At 54.2% G+C, this 19,252-nt stretch overlaps 1 protein-coding gene across 12 annotated transcripts in view; it reads left to right on the forward strand.

Annotated features, from left to right (window-relative positions):
* The window catches only part of LOC121473031 (DAB2 interacting protein), a 192,598-nt gene extending 173,647 nt beyond the window's left edge, over positions 1-18,951 (forward strand). For 9 of the 12 annotated variants that reach the window (XM_041724923.1, XM_041724921.1, XM_041724926.1 and 6 more), the window contains 8 exons: positions 368-604; positions 2,236-2,437; positions 4,109-4,287; positions 6,274-7,162; positions 7,866-8,018; positions 9,991-10,184; positions 14,872-14,959; positions 15,842-18,951. In XM_041724923.1, the coding sequence (XP_041580857.1) occupies positions 368-604; positions 2,236-2,437; positions 4,109-4,287; positions 6,274-7,162; positions 7,866-8,018; positions 9,991-10,184; positions 14,872-14,959; positions 15,842-16,009 (2,110 nt within the window). In that variant the 3' untranslated portion in view covers positions 16,010-18,951. Of the gene's footprint in view, positions 1-367; positions 605-2,235; positions 2,438-4,108; positions 4,288-6,273; positions 7,163-7,865; positions 8,019-8,699; positions 10,185-14,871; positions 14,960-15,841 lie in introns of those variants that run through there. The other 3 variants (XM_041724919.1, XM_041724918.1, XM_041724920.1) reach the window with 3 other exon arrangements.
* The last annotated feature ends 301 nt before the right edge of the window (positions 18,952-19,252 follow it).

Here is a 19,252-nt window from a genome sequence, read left to right on the forward strand (position 1 = left end):
CGGTAGTCTGTTCCAGTTGTGTTGTCCTTTCCCTGCCTGGGAAGAGCCTCCTGCCTGGTGTTTGAGGCAAAGGGTGAAGCCCTGTGGCAAGCTCGCTGTTGCCATCGGCTCTGGTTGGGACAGAGACCTGGCTCCTGTGTGCTCTAGCCTCTCTGTGCCTGTGCCTATCCCCTGCCAGCCCCCCTTTGTGGAGAGCCCCCAGTCCAGCCTGGAGCTCCAGTGGCTCTGCTCCTTCCACCAGGTGCTCCTTTTGCCCCCACCATGCTGGGTGGCTCCCCCGCGACCTGGCTCACAGGCTGTGTCCAGGCTCTGAACCCTCTGCCCCAAACCCTGGCCCAATGACCGCCTCCCACCTCTGTTCCTGCAGTGTCTTCCCGCGGGAGCTGAAAGAAGTGTTTGCCTCATGGCGACAGGAGTGCAGCAGCCGTGGGCGGCCAGACATCAGTGAGCGGCTCATCAGTGCCTCCCTGTTTCTGCGCTTCCTCTGCCCAGCCATCATGTCGCCCTCGCTCTTCAACCTGCTGCAAGAGTACCCCGATGACCGCACCGCCCGCACCCTCACCCTCATCGCCAAGGTCACCCAGAACCTGGCCAACTTCGCCAAGTGAGTGTTGGGCCCCCCAGTGGGCAGAGTTCTGGCAGCATCTGGAGCCTCTGGGATGGCCATGGGTCATTGTGCCCTAGAGTTGGGCTGCACAGTGGTTCCCACTTCTGTTCCTGTTATCCTCAGTTCTTCCCTTTCCCGTTTTTCAAAATAAAATCTCCACGCCTCATCCTCCCCCTACAAAAAGTACATGGCATTTGGATATGTTTCCTTAATTTTCAAAGGTGAGAGGAGGAGATATTTTTTCCTTCTGCTTTTTTGAATTAGCATTTTATCATAAGGATTATCCCATGTACTTAAAATTCATAAGCCTCATTTTGCAATGAAAGAGTAATACACCTTCGAGGGAGAATGACCCATATTTCTTTAACCCGTCCCGTGTGATTGAGCTCTCAGGTTGTTTCAGACTGCCCTTGTTTGATGCTGTGAAAGATGTCTTTGCTCATAAAGCACTTCAGTGTTCTCTGCTGTACCTTGGAGTGAGTGGATGGAAACGGAAGGGCTTGTTCACAGTGTAGATGGAGCCCCACAGCAGGCCTCCCTGAGTCATAGCTGACCCCAGCTTCCGGCCCCATACTTCCACATGGAGAGAGATGTGGAATAAGCAGCAGAGCAGAGAGAGAGAGACACGCAGGCCTCTCAGGAGGCCCCAGGCTGGTTGGCCTAGGAGATTTACCCCCTGCTGCAGGTCAGGAGGAGGCAAGCAGGAGCAGAGGAGGGGCAGACCCTGGGAGGGCCGGGTGCTGGCAGGATGAGGCACCCTGCTAGCAGGATGGCCTTCCTGGTTCATCACGTGCCAAGCCAGGAGTGGGAGGTGAGACATAAGTGGTCAGCAGGGCCTGGAAGTGCAGGCAGGGGAGTGGGAGCCACTAGCAGGCTTGAGGCAAGAGGGAGGCTAGCCCTCATCTGTTCTGCGTCCTGAACCTGTCAGCCCGCAAGCCTGGGGCATGAGGGTTGGAGGGAGCACAGGGGGAAGCTGAGAGACAGGATGAGAGAGGGTAGCCGTGGTTCCCTCCCACAAAAGAAACTGAGGTGGAAGTGTTGGGGGGCAAGGGGTGGCGATGCAGGAGCAGTGGCCACAAGGTCAGGGGTGACTGGAAGATAGAGTCAGCAGGTCTTAGCAGCTAGAGAGGGAGAAGCTGGACACCACCAGGCTTTTGGCTCAGCTCTGTTGGGGACGGTGGTATCCTCACTTAGGATAGGAAGCCTGGTGGAGGTGGGCATGGGTTTGGGGTGACAGAGCTGATGCCAGACTTAGCCAGGCCAAATACAGGGGAAGTGCCCATGGGTGTACACATCTGAAAGCTCAGCAGAGAGACCTACCTAGCATGCATTGAAAGTCAGGTATGCACTAAGCCATTGAAACTTGGAGGGAAAAAGGAAGGAGATTGACTGGCAGGGAAAGAGGAGGGAGGTCTTATGAGGAAAGGCCCAGAAAAGGGGTCTCTGGGCTTAACCAGCAACGAGGGCCCTGAGTCAGAACAGACTGGTCAGCTCAGAGAGAGAGAGAGTTGTAAGGGAGGCAGCCACAGTGGGCGAAGAAGGGTGGGAGCTAAGGAGGCAAGGTGCCTCAGAGAAGGGGGCTCCTGGATGGGGCCCCAGGGCACTTACCCAGTCTGCCCTCCATCCAGGTTTGGCAGCAAGGAGGAGTACATGTCGTTCATGAACCAGTTCCTAGAGCACGAGTGGACCAACATGCAACGCTTCCTGTTAGAGATCTCCAACCCCGAGACCATCTCCAACACAGCCGGCTTCGAGGGCTACATCGATTTGGGCCGAGAGCTATCTAGTCTGCACTCGCTGCTCTGGGAGGCTGTCAGCCAGCTAGAGCAGGTGCCTGGTCCCATGGGCTGCGGGAGGTCAGGGGCTGGGCTAGAGGATGCCACAGAGGTGGGGGATGTTCCTCCAGACAGACTGTTGGGGTGGGGGGTAAAGTGTTTGCCCACCCAAGTGCTGGAGCCTGAGGTTCCAACCCAGGCCCTGTCAGCATGCACCGAGGGATCTCTGGGGCCCATTTCCTTGGTGGGGAGTGTCCCGTTCACTCGCCAGCTCCTGCTATGGCGGCCCACTGTGCACAATGGGGCTTTAGCTATGCCTCTGCAAACTCCACATCAAGAGGACAGATTTGGGCATGAAGGCATGCTCTCTACCTGTGAGAAATGCGATCATCTTTAGCTGCTCCTCCAAAAATGTCCTCATTCTAGGTTTTAAGGCCACTGAGGTGAAAAATGTAGATTCTGAAGATGCCGCAGATACCAGGCACAAAGGTGACCTTCCCGGAATTGCCCTTGACCATCAGTTGAAAATCTTACTCTGCTGCAGCCACCCAGCATGCGCCCTCCGTGGCATGGGGTTCCACTGTCGCCCCCGTAGCCCCAGCCCACACAGTGCACAGGTTCTTGTCAGCAAGGGCCAGTCCTGCCAGAATCCACCTCTAGAATATGTGGTGCTTCCCAGGCTTTAAGAGACTACCTTACAAAAGTAGTTACTGCCTAAACAAGGTTGGAAGGTGTCCCTGCTCTTGTCCCATTTCCTAAAGGTGACCACTCAGGGCTCTCTGGTGTGCAGCTTTCCTGATATCTCTGTACGTGTGTTAAGTACACACGCAGGCACTGCATTCTTTTCCCTTTTCACTTGTGTTAAAGTGAAAACTCTTGGGGGCACCACAGCGTGCATTTCTCACTCACTCTGTTGTCACCCTCTCACATCAGCACATACTGCACCACTGCTGTGACCTTTCCGATGGCCGCACATAGGCCCCTGCACTGCTGCTGGACACTCGAGTCAGGCCCAGTGTTTCTCTCTTGCTGTCACTTCTGCTTGCGGATATCTGCTGCCCTTTGGCTGTGAGAGGCACTGGAGGGTGATGGCCATGGCAGTGAGGCCAAGGCTCTCTCTTCCTCCACTGCTACCAGCACCAGCCACTGCCTACTGAGTCCCTGTGCCGACCTCCAGCCTCCACATCTGTAGGAGCAGGCAAAGGGAAGGTGGCAGGTGCCGCCACAGCTGACGGTGGTGCAGCAAGGATTTCAAATCCAGCTGTTTGCCCCTCAAGTCTGTGCTGTGTTGACTGCGTGAGTTTTCACATTCTTTTGGCACAAAGTCATGGAAGCCAGTGCATAAGCAGAGGACCATTCCAGAAACCTCTCAGATAAGGAGGTGTCACTGTGGCAAATTCTGAGGTTCCACCTGGGCTCCTCTCTCTGGGCACAGAGATAGGACAAACACAGGTTAAAGGCTTGGGCTAGGTCACCATTTCTTCCTTTGGGCCTTTTGTGCCCCTCCCCCACCAAATAACTGAGAAGCTTGGAGAAAATATGCATTTGCAGATCCCTGTCCTTTTCAGCCACTTTCCATACCTGCTGGATCTCACAGGTTGGGGAGGGCAGGGCCTGCCTTCCCAAGTTGCTCCTTGGCAATTTTGAACCACAGCAGCTGCAGTGCACTTGGCCTCCCCAAGTGGCTGCCCACAGATCACACCTGACTCTTGCTGTGTATTTACAGAGCATTGTATCCAAACTGGGGCCCCTGCCTCGAATCCTGAGGGATGTCCACACAGCATTGAACACCCCAGGCAGTGGGCAGCTCACAGGGACCAACGACTTGGCCTCCACTCCTGGCTCTGGCAGTAGCAGCATCTCGGCTGGGCTGCAGAAGATGGTGATTGAGAACGATCTCTCTGGGTAAGAGCTGCAAGGCATACTGGGGGTTATGGGGTACACATGCAGACAAGGTGCAAGTGTCTGCAGTCTCAGTTGGGGAGGAGGATGTCTACACAGATGTTTATAAAGTAAGCTGGATGAGACTTGAAATGTTGGGCAGGCTGTAGGCAGGGAGCCTCCATTTGGGAAAAATCAGGGAAGGCTTCTTGGAGAAATAGTACCATAGTTCTGGGTTACTTAAGAAAAGTAACATTTTTATTGGTGGAAAAGGCATTCTACATAGAGGAACTAGCACAAAGCCTTGGGGAGAGATTTGGAGAAATATGCTCTGTTGCAGAGCCATTACTGATCCCAAATATTTCTAGATTACCCAGGTGTGTGATTAAAATACTCTGTGGTCTTTCCTGGGTCTGATCAGAATCTGCAGAAGTGGCACTACAACGTGTGTGTTTTCAGCAGGAGCCCAGGTGACTGCAAGGCTTTGAGGCTGGGAGCTCGAGAAGCTAAGAGAGGTGTTGAGGCCCATCCTATAGTCTGAGCCCTCAGCCCCAAGCCATAGTGCCCTGTAAATAAAGCATGTAGTGGACAAGGAGGCAGAATGGTCTCAAATTTTAATGTCAAAATGAAGATATACCTTTGAAAGACTTGGTGTTTATAGTGAACCATTTATGCCTCACTCATAGACTCCCTCCCAGGGGCCGGCTGGGGCTTGTGAGGCAGCAGCGACAGCAGGCTTCTATACGGGCGAGGGCATTGAGATCAAGAACCTAGGGTGTGTGGTACATGGGACTGGAGCCCAGGATGCGGCCAGAGATGCAGAGGCCTAGATGCATCTCCCAGCTCCCTCTGAGTCTTGGGGGGGGGGGGGGGCGAGCATTCATACCACCTGCCCCATGAAGCAGAGCAGTTGAGGTGAAAGGCACACCTTGGTTAAGAGGTAGCCAGGCACGTGGGTTCCCAGCAGACCTGCCCTGGGTGTGCAGGAGGACAGCCAAAGCCCGTGTCTGGTCTGGCTTTCTCTGGTTACTTCTGCTGGTATCCAGTCCCAGGTGCCTACAGCCTGCCCCACCAAAGGCCCATCAGCTGGGTCTTGGTGCTTCCTCTCTGTCCCAGGCTAGGCCATCTCCAGCTCCCCACTGTTGGATCCCTACCGGCTCAGAGCCCTGTTGACCCCCACGCCCCACAACCTTCCCTCCAAAGCCCACCTGACCTACCACATTGTGCTTTCTAAGGAGCCAGCTTCCAGGGAGGGGCCACGGAGAGGCTGGGAGACTGGGGGAGGGTAGGCCTGCCTCTGCAGGTACAGACCCTCCCTGCCTGAGTCACATCTTGGATCCTTCTCTGATTCCTTGTTTTTACCAGGAATAGCAGCCCCCGCCTGCCAGTCAGACAGAGGTGGCAACAGGAGGCTGGGCTTGGGGGGGCGGGGCTTCACTAGGTCCCCACTCTGGTTGTCAGTCTGCTGAGGAACAAGAGGGAAGAGGCAGCAGGAGCCCCTGTGGCTTTGAAGTCAGGGTCCTTAGTGCAGGACCCTTGGATAGTAGAGAGCCACTGCATTGCGGGTTGGGGTTTAGCTAAGGGGGATTTTCTGGAACACTCCGGGCTTCAGCACCCGGTGTCCCAAGGTGCAGCTGAGGTGGGAGTGAGCACGCCAGGCAGCCTGGCCTGGAACTCGCAGCGACAGCCCCTGGAAGAGAGGTGCTGTACAGCAGCAGCTCTCCGGCCCCTCAGCCCCTGTGGTGGCTTCTGTGGGGGTGGGGGTGGGGAGTGGGGGCACTGCCAGGGCTGTGGTTTGGTACTGCAGCCAGGCCGCTGGTCCCAAGCTTCGCCCACTTCTGCAACCCACGCATCTCCTCTCCCCTGCCCCCTTCCCCCTCCCCTCACAGCCCTGGCTCAGGCTGCCAGGCCCTGGCAGGTTGGCAGGGCTCTCGGTCTGGACCCGCCTTAGCCGCATTCACAGTTCTTCTCTTCCCCCTTCTTTCCCTGTGTGTGCTTGTCTCCCTGCAGTCTGATAGATTTCACCCGGTTACCGTCTCCAACCCCCGAAAACAAGGACTTGTTTTTTGTCACAAGGTCCTCCGGGGTCCAGCCCTCACCTGCCCGCAGCTCGAGTTACTCAGAAGCCAACGAACCTGATCTTCAGATGGCCAATGGTGGCAAGAGCCTGTCTATGGTGGACCTCCAAGATGCCCGCACACTGGATGGGGAGGCAGGCTCCCCGGCAGGCCCCGATGCCCTCACTACTGATGGGCAGACGCCAGCATCTCAGCTAGCGGCCGGGTGGCCAGCCCGGACAGCCCCAGCAAGCCTGGTGGGGCTGGCGACAGTACGGCGGGCAGGCCAGACACCGACCACGCCGGGCACCTCCGAGGGCGCCCCTGGCCGGCCCCAGCTGTTGGCGCCACTCTCCTTCCAGAACCCTGTGTACCAGATGGCGGCTGGCCTGCCACTTTCGCCCCGTGGCCTTGGCGACTCTGGCTCTGAGGGCCACAGCTCCTTGAGCTCCCACAGCAACAGTGAGGAGTTGACGGCAGCTGCCAAGCTGGGAAGTTTCAGCAGTGCCGCTGAGGAGCTCTCCCGGCGACCCGGGGATCTGGCCCGGCGGCAGATGTCACTGACTGAGAAGGGCGGGCAGCCCACGGTGCCTCGGCAGAACAGTGCTGGCCCCCAGCGAAGGATTGACCAGCCTCCGCCCCCACCCCCACCACCACCTCCTGCGCCCCGCGGCCGGACGCCACCCACTCTGCTCAGCACACTGCAGTACCCACGGCCCTCCAGTGGAACCCTGGCATCGGCCTCGCCTGATTGGGCTGGCCCTGGAGCCCGGCTTCGGCAGCCGTCATCCTCATCCAAGGGTGACAGCCCAGAGCTGAAACCTCGTGTGGTGCACAAGCAGGTCAGTACTGTTTTCTGAGGGCAGGCTGCACTCACAGGCGGACAGGCAGTCATACCCCACCCATGTTGTGCTGTTCCTCCTAGTCATTTCACCTGTACTCAGCTGCCATCCCATGCTGAATGATGCCACACTTGGCCCTATCCCACCACCTTGCCACACACACCACCTCCCCTCTTCCCCGGAGCCTACTGGCCCCTGTGTGAACCCTTTGAACCAGGGACAGTGTGGCTTCGGGGTCTCTCTGCCACTTCCCCAAGGGCAGCTGGGGACAAGAGCAAAGAGGGAGGGGTCCATCTGTCTTGTTCCAGGCCTATTAAGGCCCCACCCAGGGTAGGAGTTGCCCAGACCCTCAGCACCCCTGCCTTCGTGCTCTGAGCTGGCCTCCAGGTCTTTCATGTCACCCTGGGCCTGCACACAGTATATGAGACAGATGTGCTCTGGGTTGAATGCCTGCCTGCCTGGCTGAGCTCACTTGCTCTCATCGGGTTGGCAGAGAGGGGCACTCAGGCCACCTGGGCTCTGGACTCTGCCCAGGCTGCCATCCGGGGGTGGGAGTTCCTGGGTTGGGGACTCTATCAGTAGCTACCTGGCCAGCTGGAAGTCCCCTACCCTTGCCATGTCTCTGAGCTGCTTGTCCCAGGTGACTCACCTGGTGCCACTGCCCTGCCTCCCTCCAGCCCCTCACAGATGTGTTTCATTGTAGGGCCCTTCACCCGTGAGCCCCAATGCCCTGGACCGCACGGCTGCTTGGCTCTTGACCATGAACGCGCAGTTGTTAGAAGACGAGGGCCTGGGCCCAGACCCCCCCCACAGGGATAGGCTAAGGAGTAAGGAGGAGCTCAGCCAAGCAGAAAAGGTAAAGCCAGACCCTGGCAGTTTGGGGCAGGGCGGGGCTGCCTGCCTGTGGCCACGGGCAACATTCTCTCCCTTGGAGCCCCAACTGAGGGGTGCTGCTTGTTCCCTGGGTATGGCCAGTCCCCTGTCAACCCCTGTCCCCCGTCAACCCCTGTCCCCCATGAAGACAGCAGCCAGTGGACTGGAAGAAAAGAAGCAAGAGGGATTTAGCTTAGTGCTGAGGATTCTTCTACAGGCTGCACATGAGACTCACCTGGTACTAAATCCAGACTCTTGGGACCTGGTCCTCAAACCTCTGGGAGAGGCCCCTTCCCTGAGTGCCCTGGCCACTAAGCTTCTGAGAGTCTGGGGCTTGAGGACTGGGAGTGCCGAAGAGGCACATGGAGACCATCATGGGGAGCTTCGTGCCTGAGGAGGCAGAGAGGTGTGGGTTCCCAAGACAGCTGGGAGGGCCACCCCCAACCAGACCCCCCACTCTGGCTTTGTGCCTATCCAGAACCTGGCTCTCACCCACTTCCTGTCTCTTACTCCTAGGGGAAAGATGGTTCTAAAATATCCACATTCCACCCCCACGCACATTTCACATTTAGTGGGGCAGTTGGGGGGCTTCTGTCTTCCCAAATTTTCCTGTTGTTATGGCAGCTGCCCTGGATCCATGGCTGGTTCTCATGTCCTCCTACAGGCCAAAGCCCAGGTAGCTGCAGGACCCAGTGCCAGGCCACCTCAGAATGGCAGCCACTCCTTCCACCCAGATGCCCTCACCTCAGCCCTGGAAAGCCTTTAGCAGCCTCTCAGGCAAGGGTGTGGAGGTTGGGGTGGCAGCTCTCCCTCCTCCTGGCCTGGGGCGAGGTTCATGTCCATGCTGCATTCCGCCACCCTCTGCCATTCCCTTAGTCTGCTGCATCCACCTGCTTTCACCATAATTATGTGGAGGGGATGAGGGGACATGGGGCACAATGCTCCAAGGGCCAGAGTTTGGTTGGACAGCAAGGAGGGCCAGCCTTAGCTCAGGCTCCCTGTGTGAGCGGGGGCACTGGGCTCTGCACCTCTTGGAGGCCCAGAGTCCTATTCATGAACCACAAGGACTGCTCGAATGACTGCAGGCGTCAGGCTGCAGCCAGAGTGCCCTCTTTCCTTGCTGTTCCTTGGATGAATGAGCTGCTTCTCTCATCCTCTCTGCTATTAACTCTCACAGGCAAATCCTGTTATCTCGATCTCCCTGGAGACCTGGTACTGCCTCTGTCAGGGAGGATCGTCCCTGTCTCTGGCCAGCTGAGTGAGACTTGGGATGGGCCAGGATCATCTCTCCCAGAGCCAGGCTCTCCTACGGGTCCAGCTTTGCTTTAGGAGCTTAGCTTGGGTCTGGACCTCTCACCTGTCTCTGGACTTGCAGTCTCCTTTGCTGATGTGAATTAGGCCTCCATTGCCTGAGGCACAAAGAGAGGCTCTTCCTGCCTCCTCAAAATCCCCTATTGTCATGGTACACGGCCCCCAACTGTTTAATTCTAGTGTTGATTCTATCTTGCCTTTAACCTTTCTCTCCCTGTCCTTTCCCCAGCTACCACCCTTGCTTTAGGGTCAGATAGAGGCTGGGAGGCTAGGATCTCACCCCACTGGTCAGTCACTCTATGGGACTGGGTCACCTTGTCTTCTGGGCCTCAGTTTCTCCTTCTGTAGAGCCCGTATCTTTCAGGTCGCTGTCAGATCTTAGTATCATCCAGCAGTGTTTTTAACATTTGTTTATTATTAAAAAAAAAATCTATGTCCTAGTTAAGGCCTTACTTCTTGAGACCTGGGTTTGAGTCTTCATTCCCTCATAGCTGTAAGGTCAGGCTACAGAGGTGGGAGGTTGGAAGGGAGAGAGCCCTGGACGGGGACAGGCTTTGGGTCCCACCCTGTGCTCTTGCTCTGGCTCATGAGGCTGTGCTCTCCGTCATGGGTGCTGTGCTTGTGGCACGCCACCCTCCTGGCAGGACCTGGCAGTACTACAGGACAAGTTGCGAATCTCTACCAAGAAGCTGGAGGAGTATGAGACCCTGTTCAAGTGCCAGGAGGAGACGACGCAGAAGCTGGTACTGGAGTACCAGGCACGGCTGGAGGAGGGTGAGGAGCGGCTGCGGCGGCAGCAGGAGGATAAGGACATCCAGATGAAGGGCATCATCAGCAGGTAGGGCAGCCTTTTCCTGCCTGGGCCAGTTCTGGTCGCCCTACACACACAGCAGGCAGACCTGTGTGCTGCCTTCTTCATCGGAGGAAGGGCTGATCAGCCGCAGGGTGAGCCAGGAAGGAGAGTGCCTCAGGCAACCCATACAGTGTGGCACAGGCCTGGAGGGAGTGTGGGGAGTCCCCCCTGGTGTAGTGTGTATTGATGGTAGAATGCAAAGTTGGGCCTGGTGGAAGCGAGGTCACCAAGGCCCGCACACATAGGACCTGTGACCCCTGTAAGGAGTCCTGTTTTCTTGGTGAGCACTCTCAGGGAAGGTAGGATTGGAGGTGCCTGGAAACACAGTGAAGACCCAGTTCAGGGCAGGAAAAGTAGGGGTAAATATGTCCATTACATTCAGTGAGTGAAGGAGGAGGAAACATAATAACCCCCAGATTTCTACCAAGAGCATCTGGGTGTCATGGTACCAGTTGCTGAGATGAGGATCTTTAAGAGAGTAGTTTAGGTGTCCCAGCCATGCCAGTTTGGGATATGTTGAGTTTTAAGGTTCCTGTAGGTTATCCAGGAACAATTTCCAGGGGACCATCAGCTTTGACACTGACTCTCCTCTCTGTTGACAGCTTGTTTATATCACATACCGTGTTGATTTCCTCTCATTTTCTCTTCTTCCACTGTTTCCACCCATGGGTAGGGTGGGTACACCCTCATGCATGTCTGTAGGACATGGGAGTACAGTGAAGGTGTAGCATCCCAGCCATCCATGGCATCCCAATCATGAAGCTCACTTCTTTATGACAGTAATACCGGTTAGAAGAGGACAGTGGGATTTGACAGCTTGTTTGTTTGTGTATTATAAGAGTCAGTCCTTTGGACAGATTTAGCAGATGTCCCATAGCTAGGAAGTTTCCCCACCTGGCCTCATGTTTTATCCACTACAGAAACCCTTTCCAGGTTCTTCCTATTTAGGCTGTTTCTCTGCTCCTAATTATTGTTTCACTTACCTGTGGGTTTGTTCATTGTGGTGAAATGGTTAGCATGAGCAGAGAGCCTATAATCAGGATGACTGGAAATCTGTTCACTTGACCGCCAGCTCTGTTCTTGGCTCACTTTGTGTGTGTGGTTCCAAGGATGGAAACACCTCTCAAACTTACCACCACTTCCTCATGTGTCGTCTCTCTGAGGAATGCATATCCTGAACTCAGTGGCTTACTTAACACATTTATTTCTACTAACCCATCCCAATGTTTTTCCTCCCTAATGGAAATGTCAGTTATCAGTTTGGTTGATAACATTGTTTGAATCCCTGTATACTAGTTTTTCTGTCTACTTGTTTACTGTTCTATCACTTACTGAGAAAAGTATATTGAAGTTTCTAATCATAATAATGGGTTTGTGTATTTCTCTTTTGTTTTAGCTTTATGTACAAAAACTCTGTGCATCCACATCTCGGATTGTTATGTGCTGGTGATGAACTAATATCTTTATTGTTATAAAATCACCTTTTTTTATCTCTAATAATATTCTTTGCTCTGAAATCTACTTTTTTGATGTTGATTATAAGTATCCCAACTTAATTTGACTAGTATTAGCCAGGCATATCCTTTCTTATATTTTTAAACTACCTCTGTCTTTCTTTGTAAATGAATTTCTTTTATAGACATCTTATTGCTGGTTCTTGCTTTTTAATATAATCTGGCAGTTTCTGCCTTTTAATTTGAGTGTTTAGACCATTTACATTTAATGTCATTTTCAGTATGTTTAAATCTCTTATCTTGTTATTTTCTGTTCATACCATTTGTTCTGTTCCCTTTTTTCATGCACTCTTTCGGATTAAGCATTTTTTATGATTGCATTTTATCTCTTACTGGCTTATTAGGCTATATCTCTGTTGTCACTTCAGGGCAGGAGTTGGAAACTTCCCATAAAGCGGCAGATAATAAATATTTTAGGCTTTGCAGGCCATATGGCTTCTGTAAATGTTCAACTCTGCTGTTTTAGCAGAACTATATGTGTGGTGTGGCTATTTACAAAAACAGCCAGTGGACCCCATAGGGCCCTCATTGTCAGGCTATAATAGTAGGAATTCTGTCATTATTTTCTGTTCCTTTGTACTTAAACTCTCATTTCTTTGGCTGTTTTAAATATATATATATTTTAAATCACTGATTACCAATAATTTGATTAGGTTGATCCTTGTCATGGTTTTCTTCATGTTTCTTGGGTTTGAGCTCTTAGATTCTGTAGGTATACTGTCCTGCCTGCCCAGTGTCTTTTCTGGGAATCCCATCACACATACATTAGGCTGCTTTATACTGTCCCACATTGCACTGATACTTTGTTTTTTCCTTGTTTTACTTTTTTTCCCCTGTTAAATCTTAGATGGTTTCTGTTCCTGTGTCTACAAGGTTACTAATCATTTCTTCTTCAGTGTCTAATCTATTAATCCTATCCAGTATTTTTTCATTTCATTTCAGATACTATATTTTTCACTTTCAGACTTTCAGCTTGGTTTAAATTCTGTCCATTTCTCTTCTCATCATGCTTATGCCTTATTCTACTTTCTCAAACATGTGGAATATAGTTACAATAATTGTTTCAGTGTCTACCAATACTGTCACCTATGACATTTCTGAGTCTGTTTTTATTGATTAATTTTCTTTTTGGTTATTACTTATATTTTTCTACGTATCTGTATGTTTGGTGATTTTTGGTTGGATGCCAGACATTGTGATTTTTACATAGGTGTGGGATGTTTTGTGTTCTTTTAAATATTTTTTGGGCTTTGTTCTGGGATACAATGAGGTTATTTGGAATTAGCTTGATTCTTTGGAGGCTTACGTTTAAGCTTTTTAGGGGTGGGTCTGGGCAGCCTTTAATCTGGCCTGATCTGGTTTCTGCTGAGTCAGTTTCCTTCTGGGTATTCTACTTTATGTCCCTGTGTTAGTATGTCTTTCTACTCTGCTAGGTAGATGTGTAAACTCTTCCTGAGGTTGTTTTGTTCTGATATGTCAGTGGTTCCTGCCCCTGCTTGGGTGTGTTTTCACAGGCACGCAGATCAGTCCTCAGCCAAAGACTCCAGGGTCACTCTCAGGAGATATGTGGCATTCTTTCTGTATCTTCCTCTTCTTGGGTACCGCTTCCCTGGGTCTGTTCGACTCCATTGACTCTGTGATGTTACTTCCCTTCTTTTGTTTGGCTTGGACACTCCAGGCAGGGGGCAGGGCTCTGCTTATGTGTTCCCTTCTCTTAGGACACACTGCCTGTTGCTCAGTGTCTGGAAACCATTTTTTCATATATTTCATTTGGTTTTGTAGTACGTTTCTTCTTGTCGTTTGATGGCAGGAGGATAAATCTGGTCCCTGTTATCCAACCCACTGGAAGCATAGTCTTTCTCCCCTAGTGTAATTTGCCTTACTGTTTACACTATCCAATGCCGCTCTTCTCTCCATTCCCTCCTCCTTGCCTCTCTCAGGCTTTACCCAATGTCTGATCCTCCTGTGACAAGGACAACAGCCCTTGGCATGGCTCCTCACCCCTTTGTCCTGATCAGTGCTTCCTGACTACTGATCCTGTTGACTTCTCACAAGAGCCCTGTAGGTTCCTGCCCCAGCACCGTTGACCTCCCCATGCTCTTTCTGTGTCAGGGGCTCAATGCCTACCCAGGGCTTAGGGCACTGCTCTGCTGGCATGGAGAAGTTGTACAAGTAGAGATGGGCATGAATCCTTGGGAGCAGGCGAGCTTGTCTGAGGAGAGTGTGGAGAGCAAGAACAATGGGTCTGGGACTACCCCCTGTGGAGCCCTGACGTGGGGGGGGGGTAGTGGTGGTGTGGGCAGGCAGGACAGGTATCTGCAGAGCAGTGACTTGCCAGTTGGGAGGCAAACCCAGAGAGTGTGGGATCCAGAAACTAACAGAAGAGCATCAGAAGGTGGGTGTGAGCCACTGTGATTGACAGGTGTGTGAGGAACCAGCGAGATGAAGCCAGGAAGGGTTTCAGGGAAAGAGCAGCTAGTGGCAGATGCACACATGCCTTAGCTCTGAGCTTCTGCAGATGGTGTTCCTCCCATCTTCCCTGCTCATTACTGCACCTTCAGACCTTGCTTGTACCCCACCCCACTCTCCTGGACAGTTACCTACTTCCTGTTCTGTGTTCCCATGGCTTCCAGGGCCTCCCATGCAGGGCATGGCCACTGTCTTCCTGTCTCTCTATTCCTGCTGCCTTGTGAAGCTTTCGAGTGATGCAGATCTATACTTTATTCATCTCACTACGTCAAGTGCTGGGCACATCTTGGCATAGCCTTGAAGATGCCAAGTGGGTGGAGAAAGCCCTAGAGCCCTTCAGGGTTTTCATCTTCCCACCCATGCCATGCGCCTTATGACGTTACATCCTCTGTCTTGCTCTGGGAGGTAGTGAAGATCTAACCCCCACTCCCACCCACCGTGGCTCCTGGAAGAACATCAGGAAATGGACAGCTCCAAGGGTTTCTGGGGGATTTGGGAACAGTCTGGAGCATATAAAGTGTAAGGAAAGGGCAGACCCAACTCATGTTCGTGGTTGGAGGCCAGCGGGAGGGGCTCTCCTAGCATGTCCCGTCTGTGCAGGTATGACCACTTCTTCCTACAAGGCCCCACCCCACCTCCTTAGCTGCTCTCTCAAGCACTAGCTTGACTGTTCTTGTATCTGGTCACAGGTTGATGTCAGTGGAGGAGGAGCTGAAGAAGGACCATGCTGAGATGCAAGCAGCTGTAGACTCTAAACAGAAGATCATTGATGCCCAGGTGGGTTCTGGCCCTTTGGTCAGCCATAGGTGTTAAGGGCCTGGGGTCAGCAAGGGGGTGACTCTGGCATTGCTACCTCCTCAGTCATACTCCCGCTGTAAAAGCCAAGGAGGAACAGGAGGCCAGGATCTCTGATCTGAGAAGTCAGGCTTGGAGGTCTCCGTGTACCACAGACTCACTAGGACAGGCTATGAAGGGTGGAACAACTCCTTCTCTACTTGGTGGGTGCCACCTTTCACCAGCAGTACCAGCCCAAGAGTAGAAGCTTTTGGGTGGGGATTGGGGATGGCTTGGGGTGACAGCAGGCTGGGCAGATGGAGCAGGGAGGTTCTTGCTCAGAGCTATGGCTTCCCAACTGCACTGAGAGAGGAGACGTGTAAGAGGCTCTGGATTCCATCCTCTTTAACTGCACTCTTTCTCTTCCTCTCACTCACCTGGGAGTGGGGCCAGTCCTTGCTCTGGCAGGAAACAGCACAGACCAGCCAGGGGCTGTGACCTCTACATCACCCACACACACATGCATATGCGTGAGGGCATGCACCCCTGGGCTCCGGCCACCCCTGGGGCTCAGGCAGCTGATGGATGACACCACTAGGGCTGTTCTGTTTGGAGAGAAGCAGCGATGTGTGAGAGACCTAGGAAGGCAGGCTCAGGGAGGTTTGGGCCACGGCATTGAGGCTGCGTGCTCTGCAGCCTCCTCCCCCACACACCCATGGCCCCTACCCATGGCCTTGGTACCTTGACCCTGCCCCTTGCACACTGTGTACTCCTGGTCCCCCCACACCTCCCCTCAGCACCCCTGGTGGGCACGCACAGCCCTAGGGACACCCTGTCCCGGTCAGCCCCTCCTGTGCCCCCAGCTCATGACCTCTTTGCCCCCAGGAGAAGCGCATCGCCTCACTGGACGCTGCCAACGCCCGCCTCATGAGTGCCCTGACGCAGCTGAAAGAGAGGTACAGCATGCAAGCCCGTAACGGCGTCTCCCCCACCAACCCCACCAAATTGCAGATTACTGAGAACGGCGAGTTCCGAAACAGCAGCCATTGTTAACCTGCCCGAGGAGGGAGGACTGGTGGCCCGGGGCAGGCTTCACCCAGGGCCTGGGGAGGAGCGCCCCTGCAGTCACAGCCCCAGCGTGGGGGCGGGAGGCCCAGGCCCCCCCCACTTCCCTCCACCTGCAGTCCAGGAGGTACCACGGAGGGAGCCTCGACAGACTGACACTACGTGGGCCTGCTCCCCTCTCTTCTGGCCCGAGAAGCGAGTTCGGTGCAGGCCAAAGAGACTGCACGTTGGGGGCACAGGGGGCCTGCCAAAATATGTCTCTGTTGGTTATTGAATTTGGTGTGTGTCACCTTTCTTTCTTGATCTGGCTGAGTGCGTGTAGTCCCTACACCCTCCCTAGGGAGGGAGCACCCGCAGAGGTGGAGGATGAAAGAGGTGGGGGCCCAGGCCCCTGCCTTGGGGGACCTGCCTCTCAGTTCCAGGGCTGATTGGCTGGTTGGCAGGCAGGGAGAGGGTGGGAAGGATGGAGCCATTGGAGTTCCTGTCCCCTGCAGGGCTCCACCCTGAGCACCTGCCACTGCATGCTGCCTGTCCGGGGACCCTCCCTGGCTGTGAGGAACCAAGGATTCACCCCTATACCTGCTCCCAGATTCCTTGCACCCCCCCACCCCTTCCTTATTTGTTTTGCCAAATAGACCCAGTGAGGATCCTGGCTCTTTTTACTGGGCCCTCGTCTCTGTGGGAAGGATCCAGAGCCTCTCTCACTTGCCACCTGGGCCCAGGCTGATACTCCAGGGCTCCCCAAAGCCAAAGATCTGGGTGGAGTTGGCCCAGATGGCACTGTTCCTGGTACCTGCCCTTCTCCTGGGGCCAGTGCACCAGGGCACGGTGGCCTACAGGGAGTGACCAGTTGGTGCTCCCCGTGAGAGAAAGGCTGATCTTCCTTGATTGATGGTTAAAAGAAAGTCTAATGCCAGCAGGCCCTGAGAAGGTGGATAATTGTGATTTTTTTTCCTTTCACAGTATGCATTAGAAACAAAAGCCCGCTTGCTCGCTTGCTGGAACACAGGGGCCTTTTAAATTGAGCGTGCGCACTGCATGGGAAATAGCGGCCCTGGAGGATGTTAGACTTGCTCCCTCTCCAAGACAGCAGCGGCCTGCACCAGGCCCCGTGTGTGCGGCCGCCTCCTTCTCACCCTTCTCGGGCCCCAGCCGAGGACCCAGGCGCTGCAGACAGGAGAGGGGCACAGCTGGGGCCGGTTTTCCTCAGCTCTAGGCTGTTCTGTGGCTTCTCAGCCCTCCCTGCACCCCCCCTCCCCTTGCAGGATGTAGATGGGCAGGAGCTGGGGTCTGTCTCGGTCCCTTCCTGTTCCCAGACCCAGTCCTGGGTAATCTCCAGCAAGAGCTGGGTGTTTGCCCCACAGCAGAGCCAGGGCTTTGCGAGCCACAGGAGCCACCCCTCTGCCTCAGCCTCAGGAAGCTGAGGAGACCCTTGGAAAGAGCACTGAGCCCTTCCAGCCCCTAGGGCCAGAGGCACGCCTCTGCCAGGGGCCGAGGTCACCACAGAGCCTACCCGGTTGGGACGTGCAGGAAGGGTGGCCCAGACCACACTGCACCCCATCCTGGCCCATGCCCTGGGAGGGGCTTCTTAGATGCTCAGTTAGGCCAGAGATTTGCTGGTGAGGAGAGGGCAGGCCCCCAAGGATCACAGACCTCAGGAAGGCAGGCCACAAGAGCAGGGTCTGGCCCTAGTGATGTCCTCTGGTTTGGTCTTCTCCCCCCACTGCCCTGCCAGCCCTCCCCTCCTCCCCCCACCCCTCTCCCATCGATGCCTCAATGCCTCGTAGAGCAACCTCGGACTGAGCGCCTCTTAGCAATACGGGGGGAGGTTCCCAGGGCCCCAGGGCTCGGACAGCAGGGTGCAGGAGGCCAGCGTGGGTCTGGTGCTGGCGGCCCTTGGCATGGGTTGTGAGCTCTCAGGCCGAGAGCCTTATTTACTTAGTGCAAAAACTGTAAAAGTGTACAGACTCTCCACAGATTTTTATCTGTATTGCAAGTCTGACAATTTTTGTAAATGTTCTTGGTGTTCGACTGTAATGTAACTATCTCACCTAATGGTTGTACATAATCCTTTAGTCCTGGTGCTGCCGAGGGCTGCCCGGGACCGCTGCTCTCCGATGGTGTGTATTTTATTTTTTAATCTAGAGAACAGTAATTGGGCAGAAGGAAGAAGTTTGGGATCTGGGTGTTGGGGTTTTTCCCCACCCATGGCATTCTCTTGCTGGCTTTGCAGCCTGCAGCCTGGGTGGGGTGCTGGGGACACGTGCCCTGATGGGATCAGCAAAAGGGCCCCAGTTCCCCCGCCCCCCAACAGTTGTGTCCCAGTGTTGGGCCGTATTGGGGGAGGGCCAGAGGGAGGGGGAGTGGGAGAAGGCAGCTTTGCTCTGGGAAGATAAGGCCCTGGGTTCCCAGGGCCCCAGGCCCAGAGTCTGCTGGAGACCGCCCTCCTCCTCCCCTGCTAACACAGAGAGGCCTGACTTTTTTGCTCAACTTCTATGTTTAGGGTGAAGGAAACTGCCAAACTTCCTATAAGTGAAAACTTTTTTTCCGACTGCCCAGAAAGGGGGGTAGGGACCAAGGCCAGAGCTCCACATGCCTCCTCCCTTACGGAACGTCCACCCCGGGGTACGCCTTTCTCCCTGCCACCCGCCCATCTGCGGAAGGCAGGCTGTCCAGGGAAACAGCCCCTCTTTTCTACACCTCCAGCCCAAAGCCGCCCCCAGCCCCACACCACCTCCTTGCTCTCCCTTTTGTAAGTATGTGAAAAAGAAAAAAATGCAAACGTTGGAGTCTTGGCTGGAGCTCCTCCTTCCAGCTGTGACTTTCAACTATGTAATAATGTACAGAGAAAGTTGTTGGTGTTCAGTGTGGCTGTGCAATTTCTGTACATTTGCAATTAGAAATATTAAAGATTTATTTAGCTATTTTAAGCCTGACTCGCCTCCATTCAGCTGCGTCTCAGGAGATCTTCCAGGGGTACCTCTTGAGTTGTGGGCTTCTATTGTCCTTTACCAAGGGGCAGAGGCACTGGGTTCCCCCTGGTGGTAGTTGTGGATTGGGGGAGAGCCCTAGAAGCAGCACAATGGTGTCTGCTTACCTGGTGACCTGGGACAGTCTCCTCCAACAGGCTGGGGTGTCTCTGCTTAGGGAGTGGAGCAGGGCATGCTTCAGGGCCCTTCCTGGACTCTGATAAGCTCCAAAGAGAGTTATTTGCTGGTCTCATGCCTCAGG

The sequence above is a fragment of the Vulpes lagopus genome, chromosome 12, assembly GCF_018345385.1.
Source record: "Vulpes lagopus strain Blue_001 chromosome 12, ASM1834538v1, whole genome shotgun sequence".
Lineage (NCBI taxonomy): Eukaryota > Metazoa > Chordata > Mammalia > Carnivora > Canidae > Vulpes > Vulpes lagopus.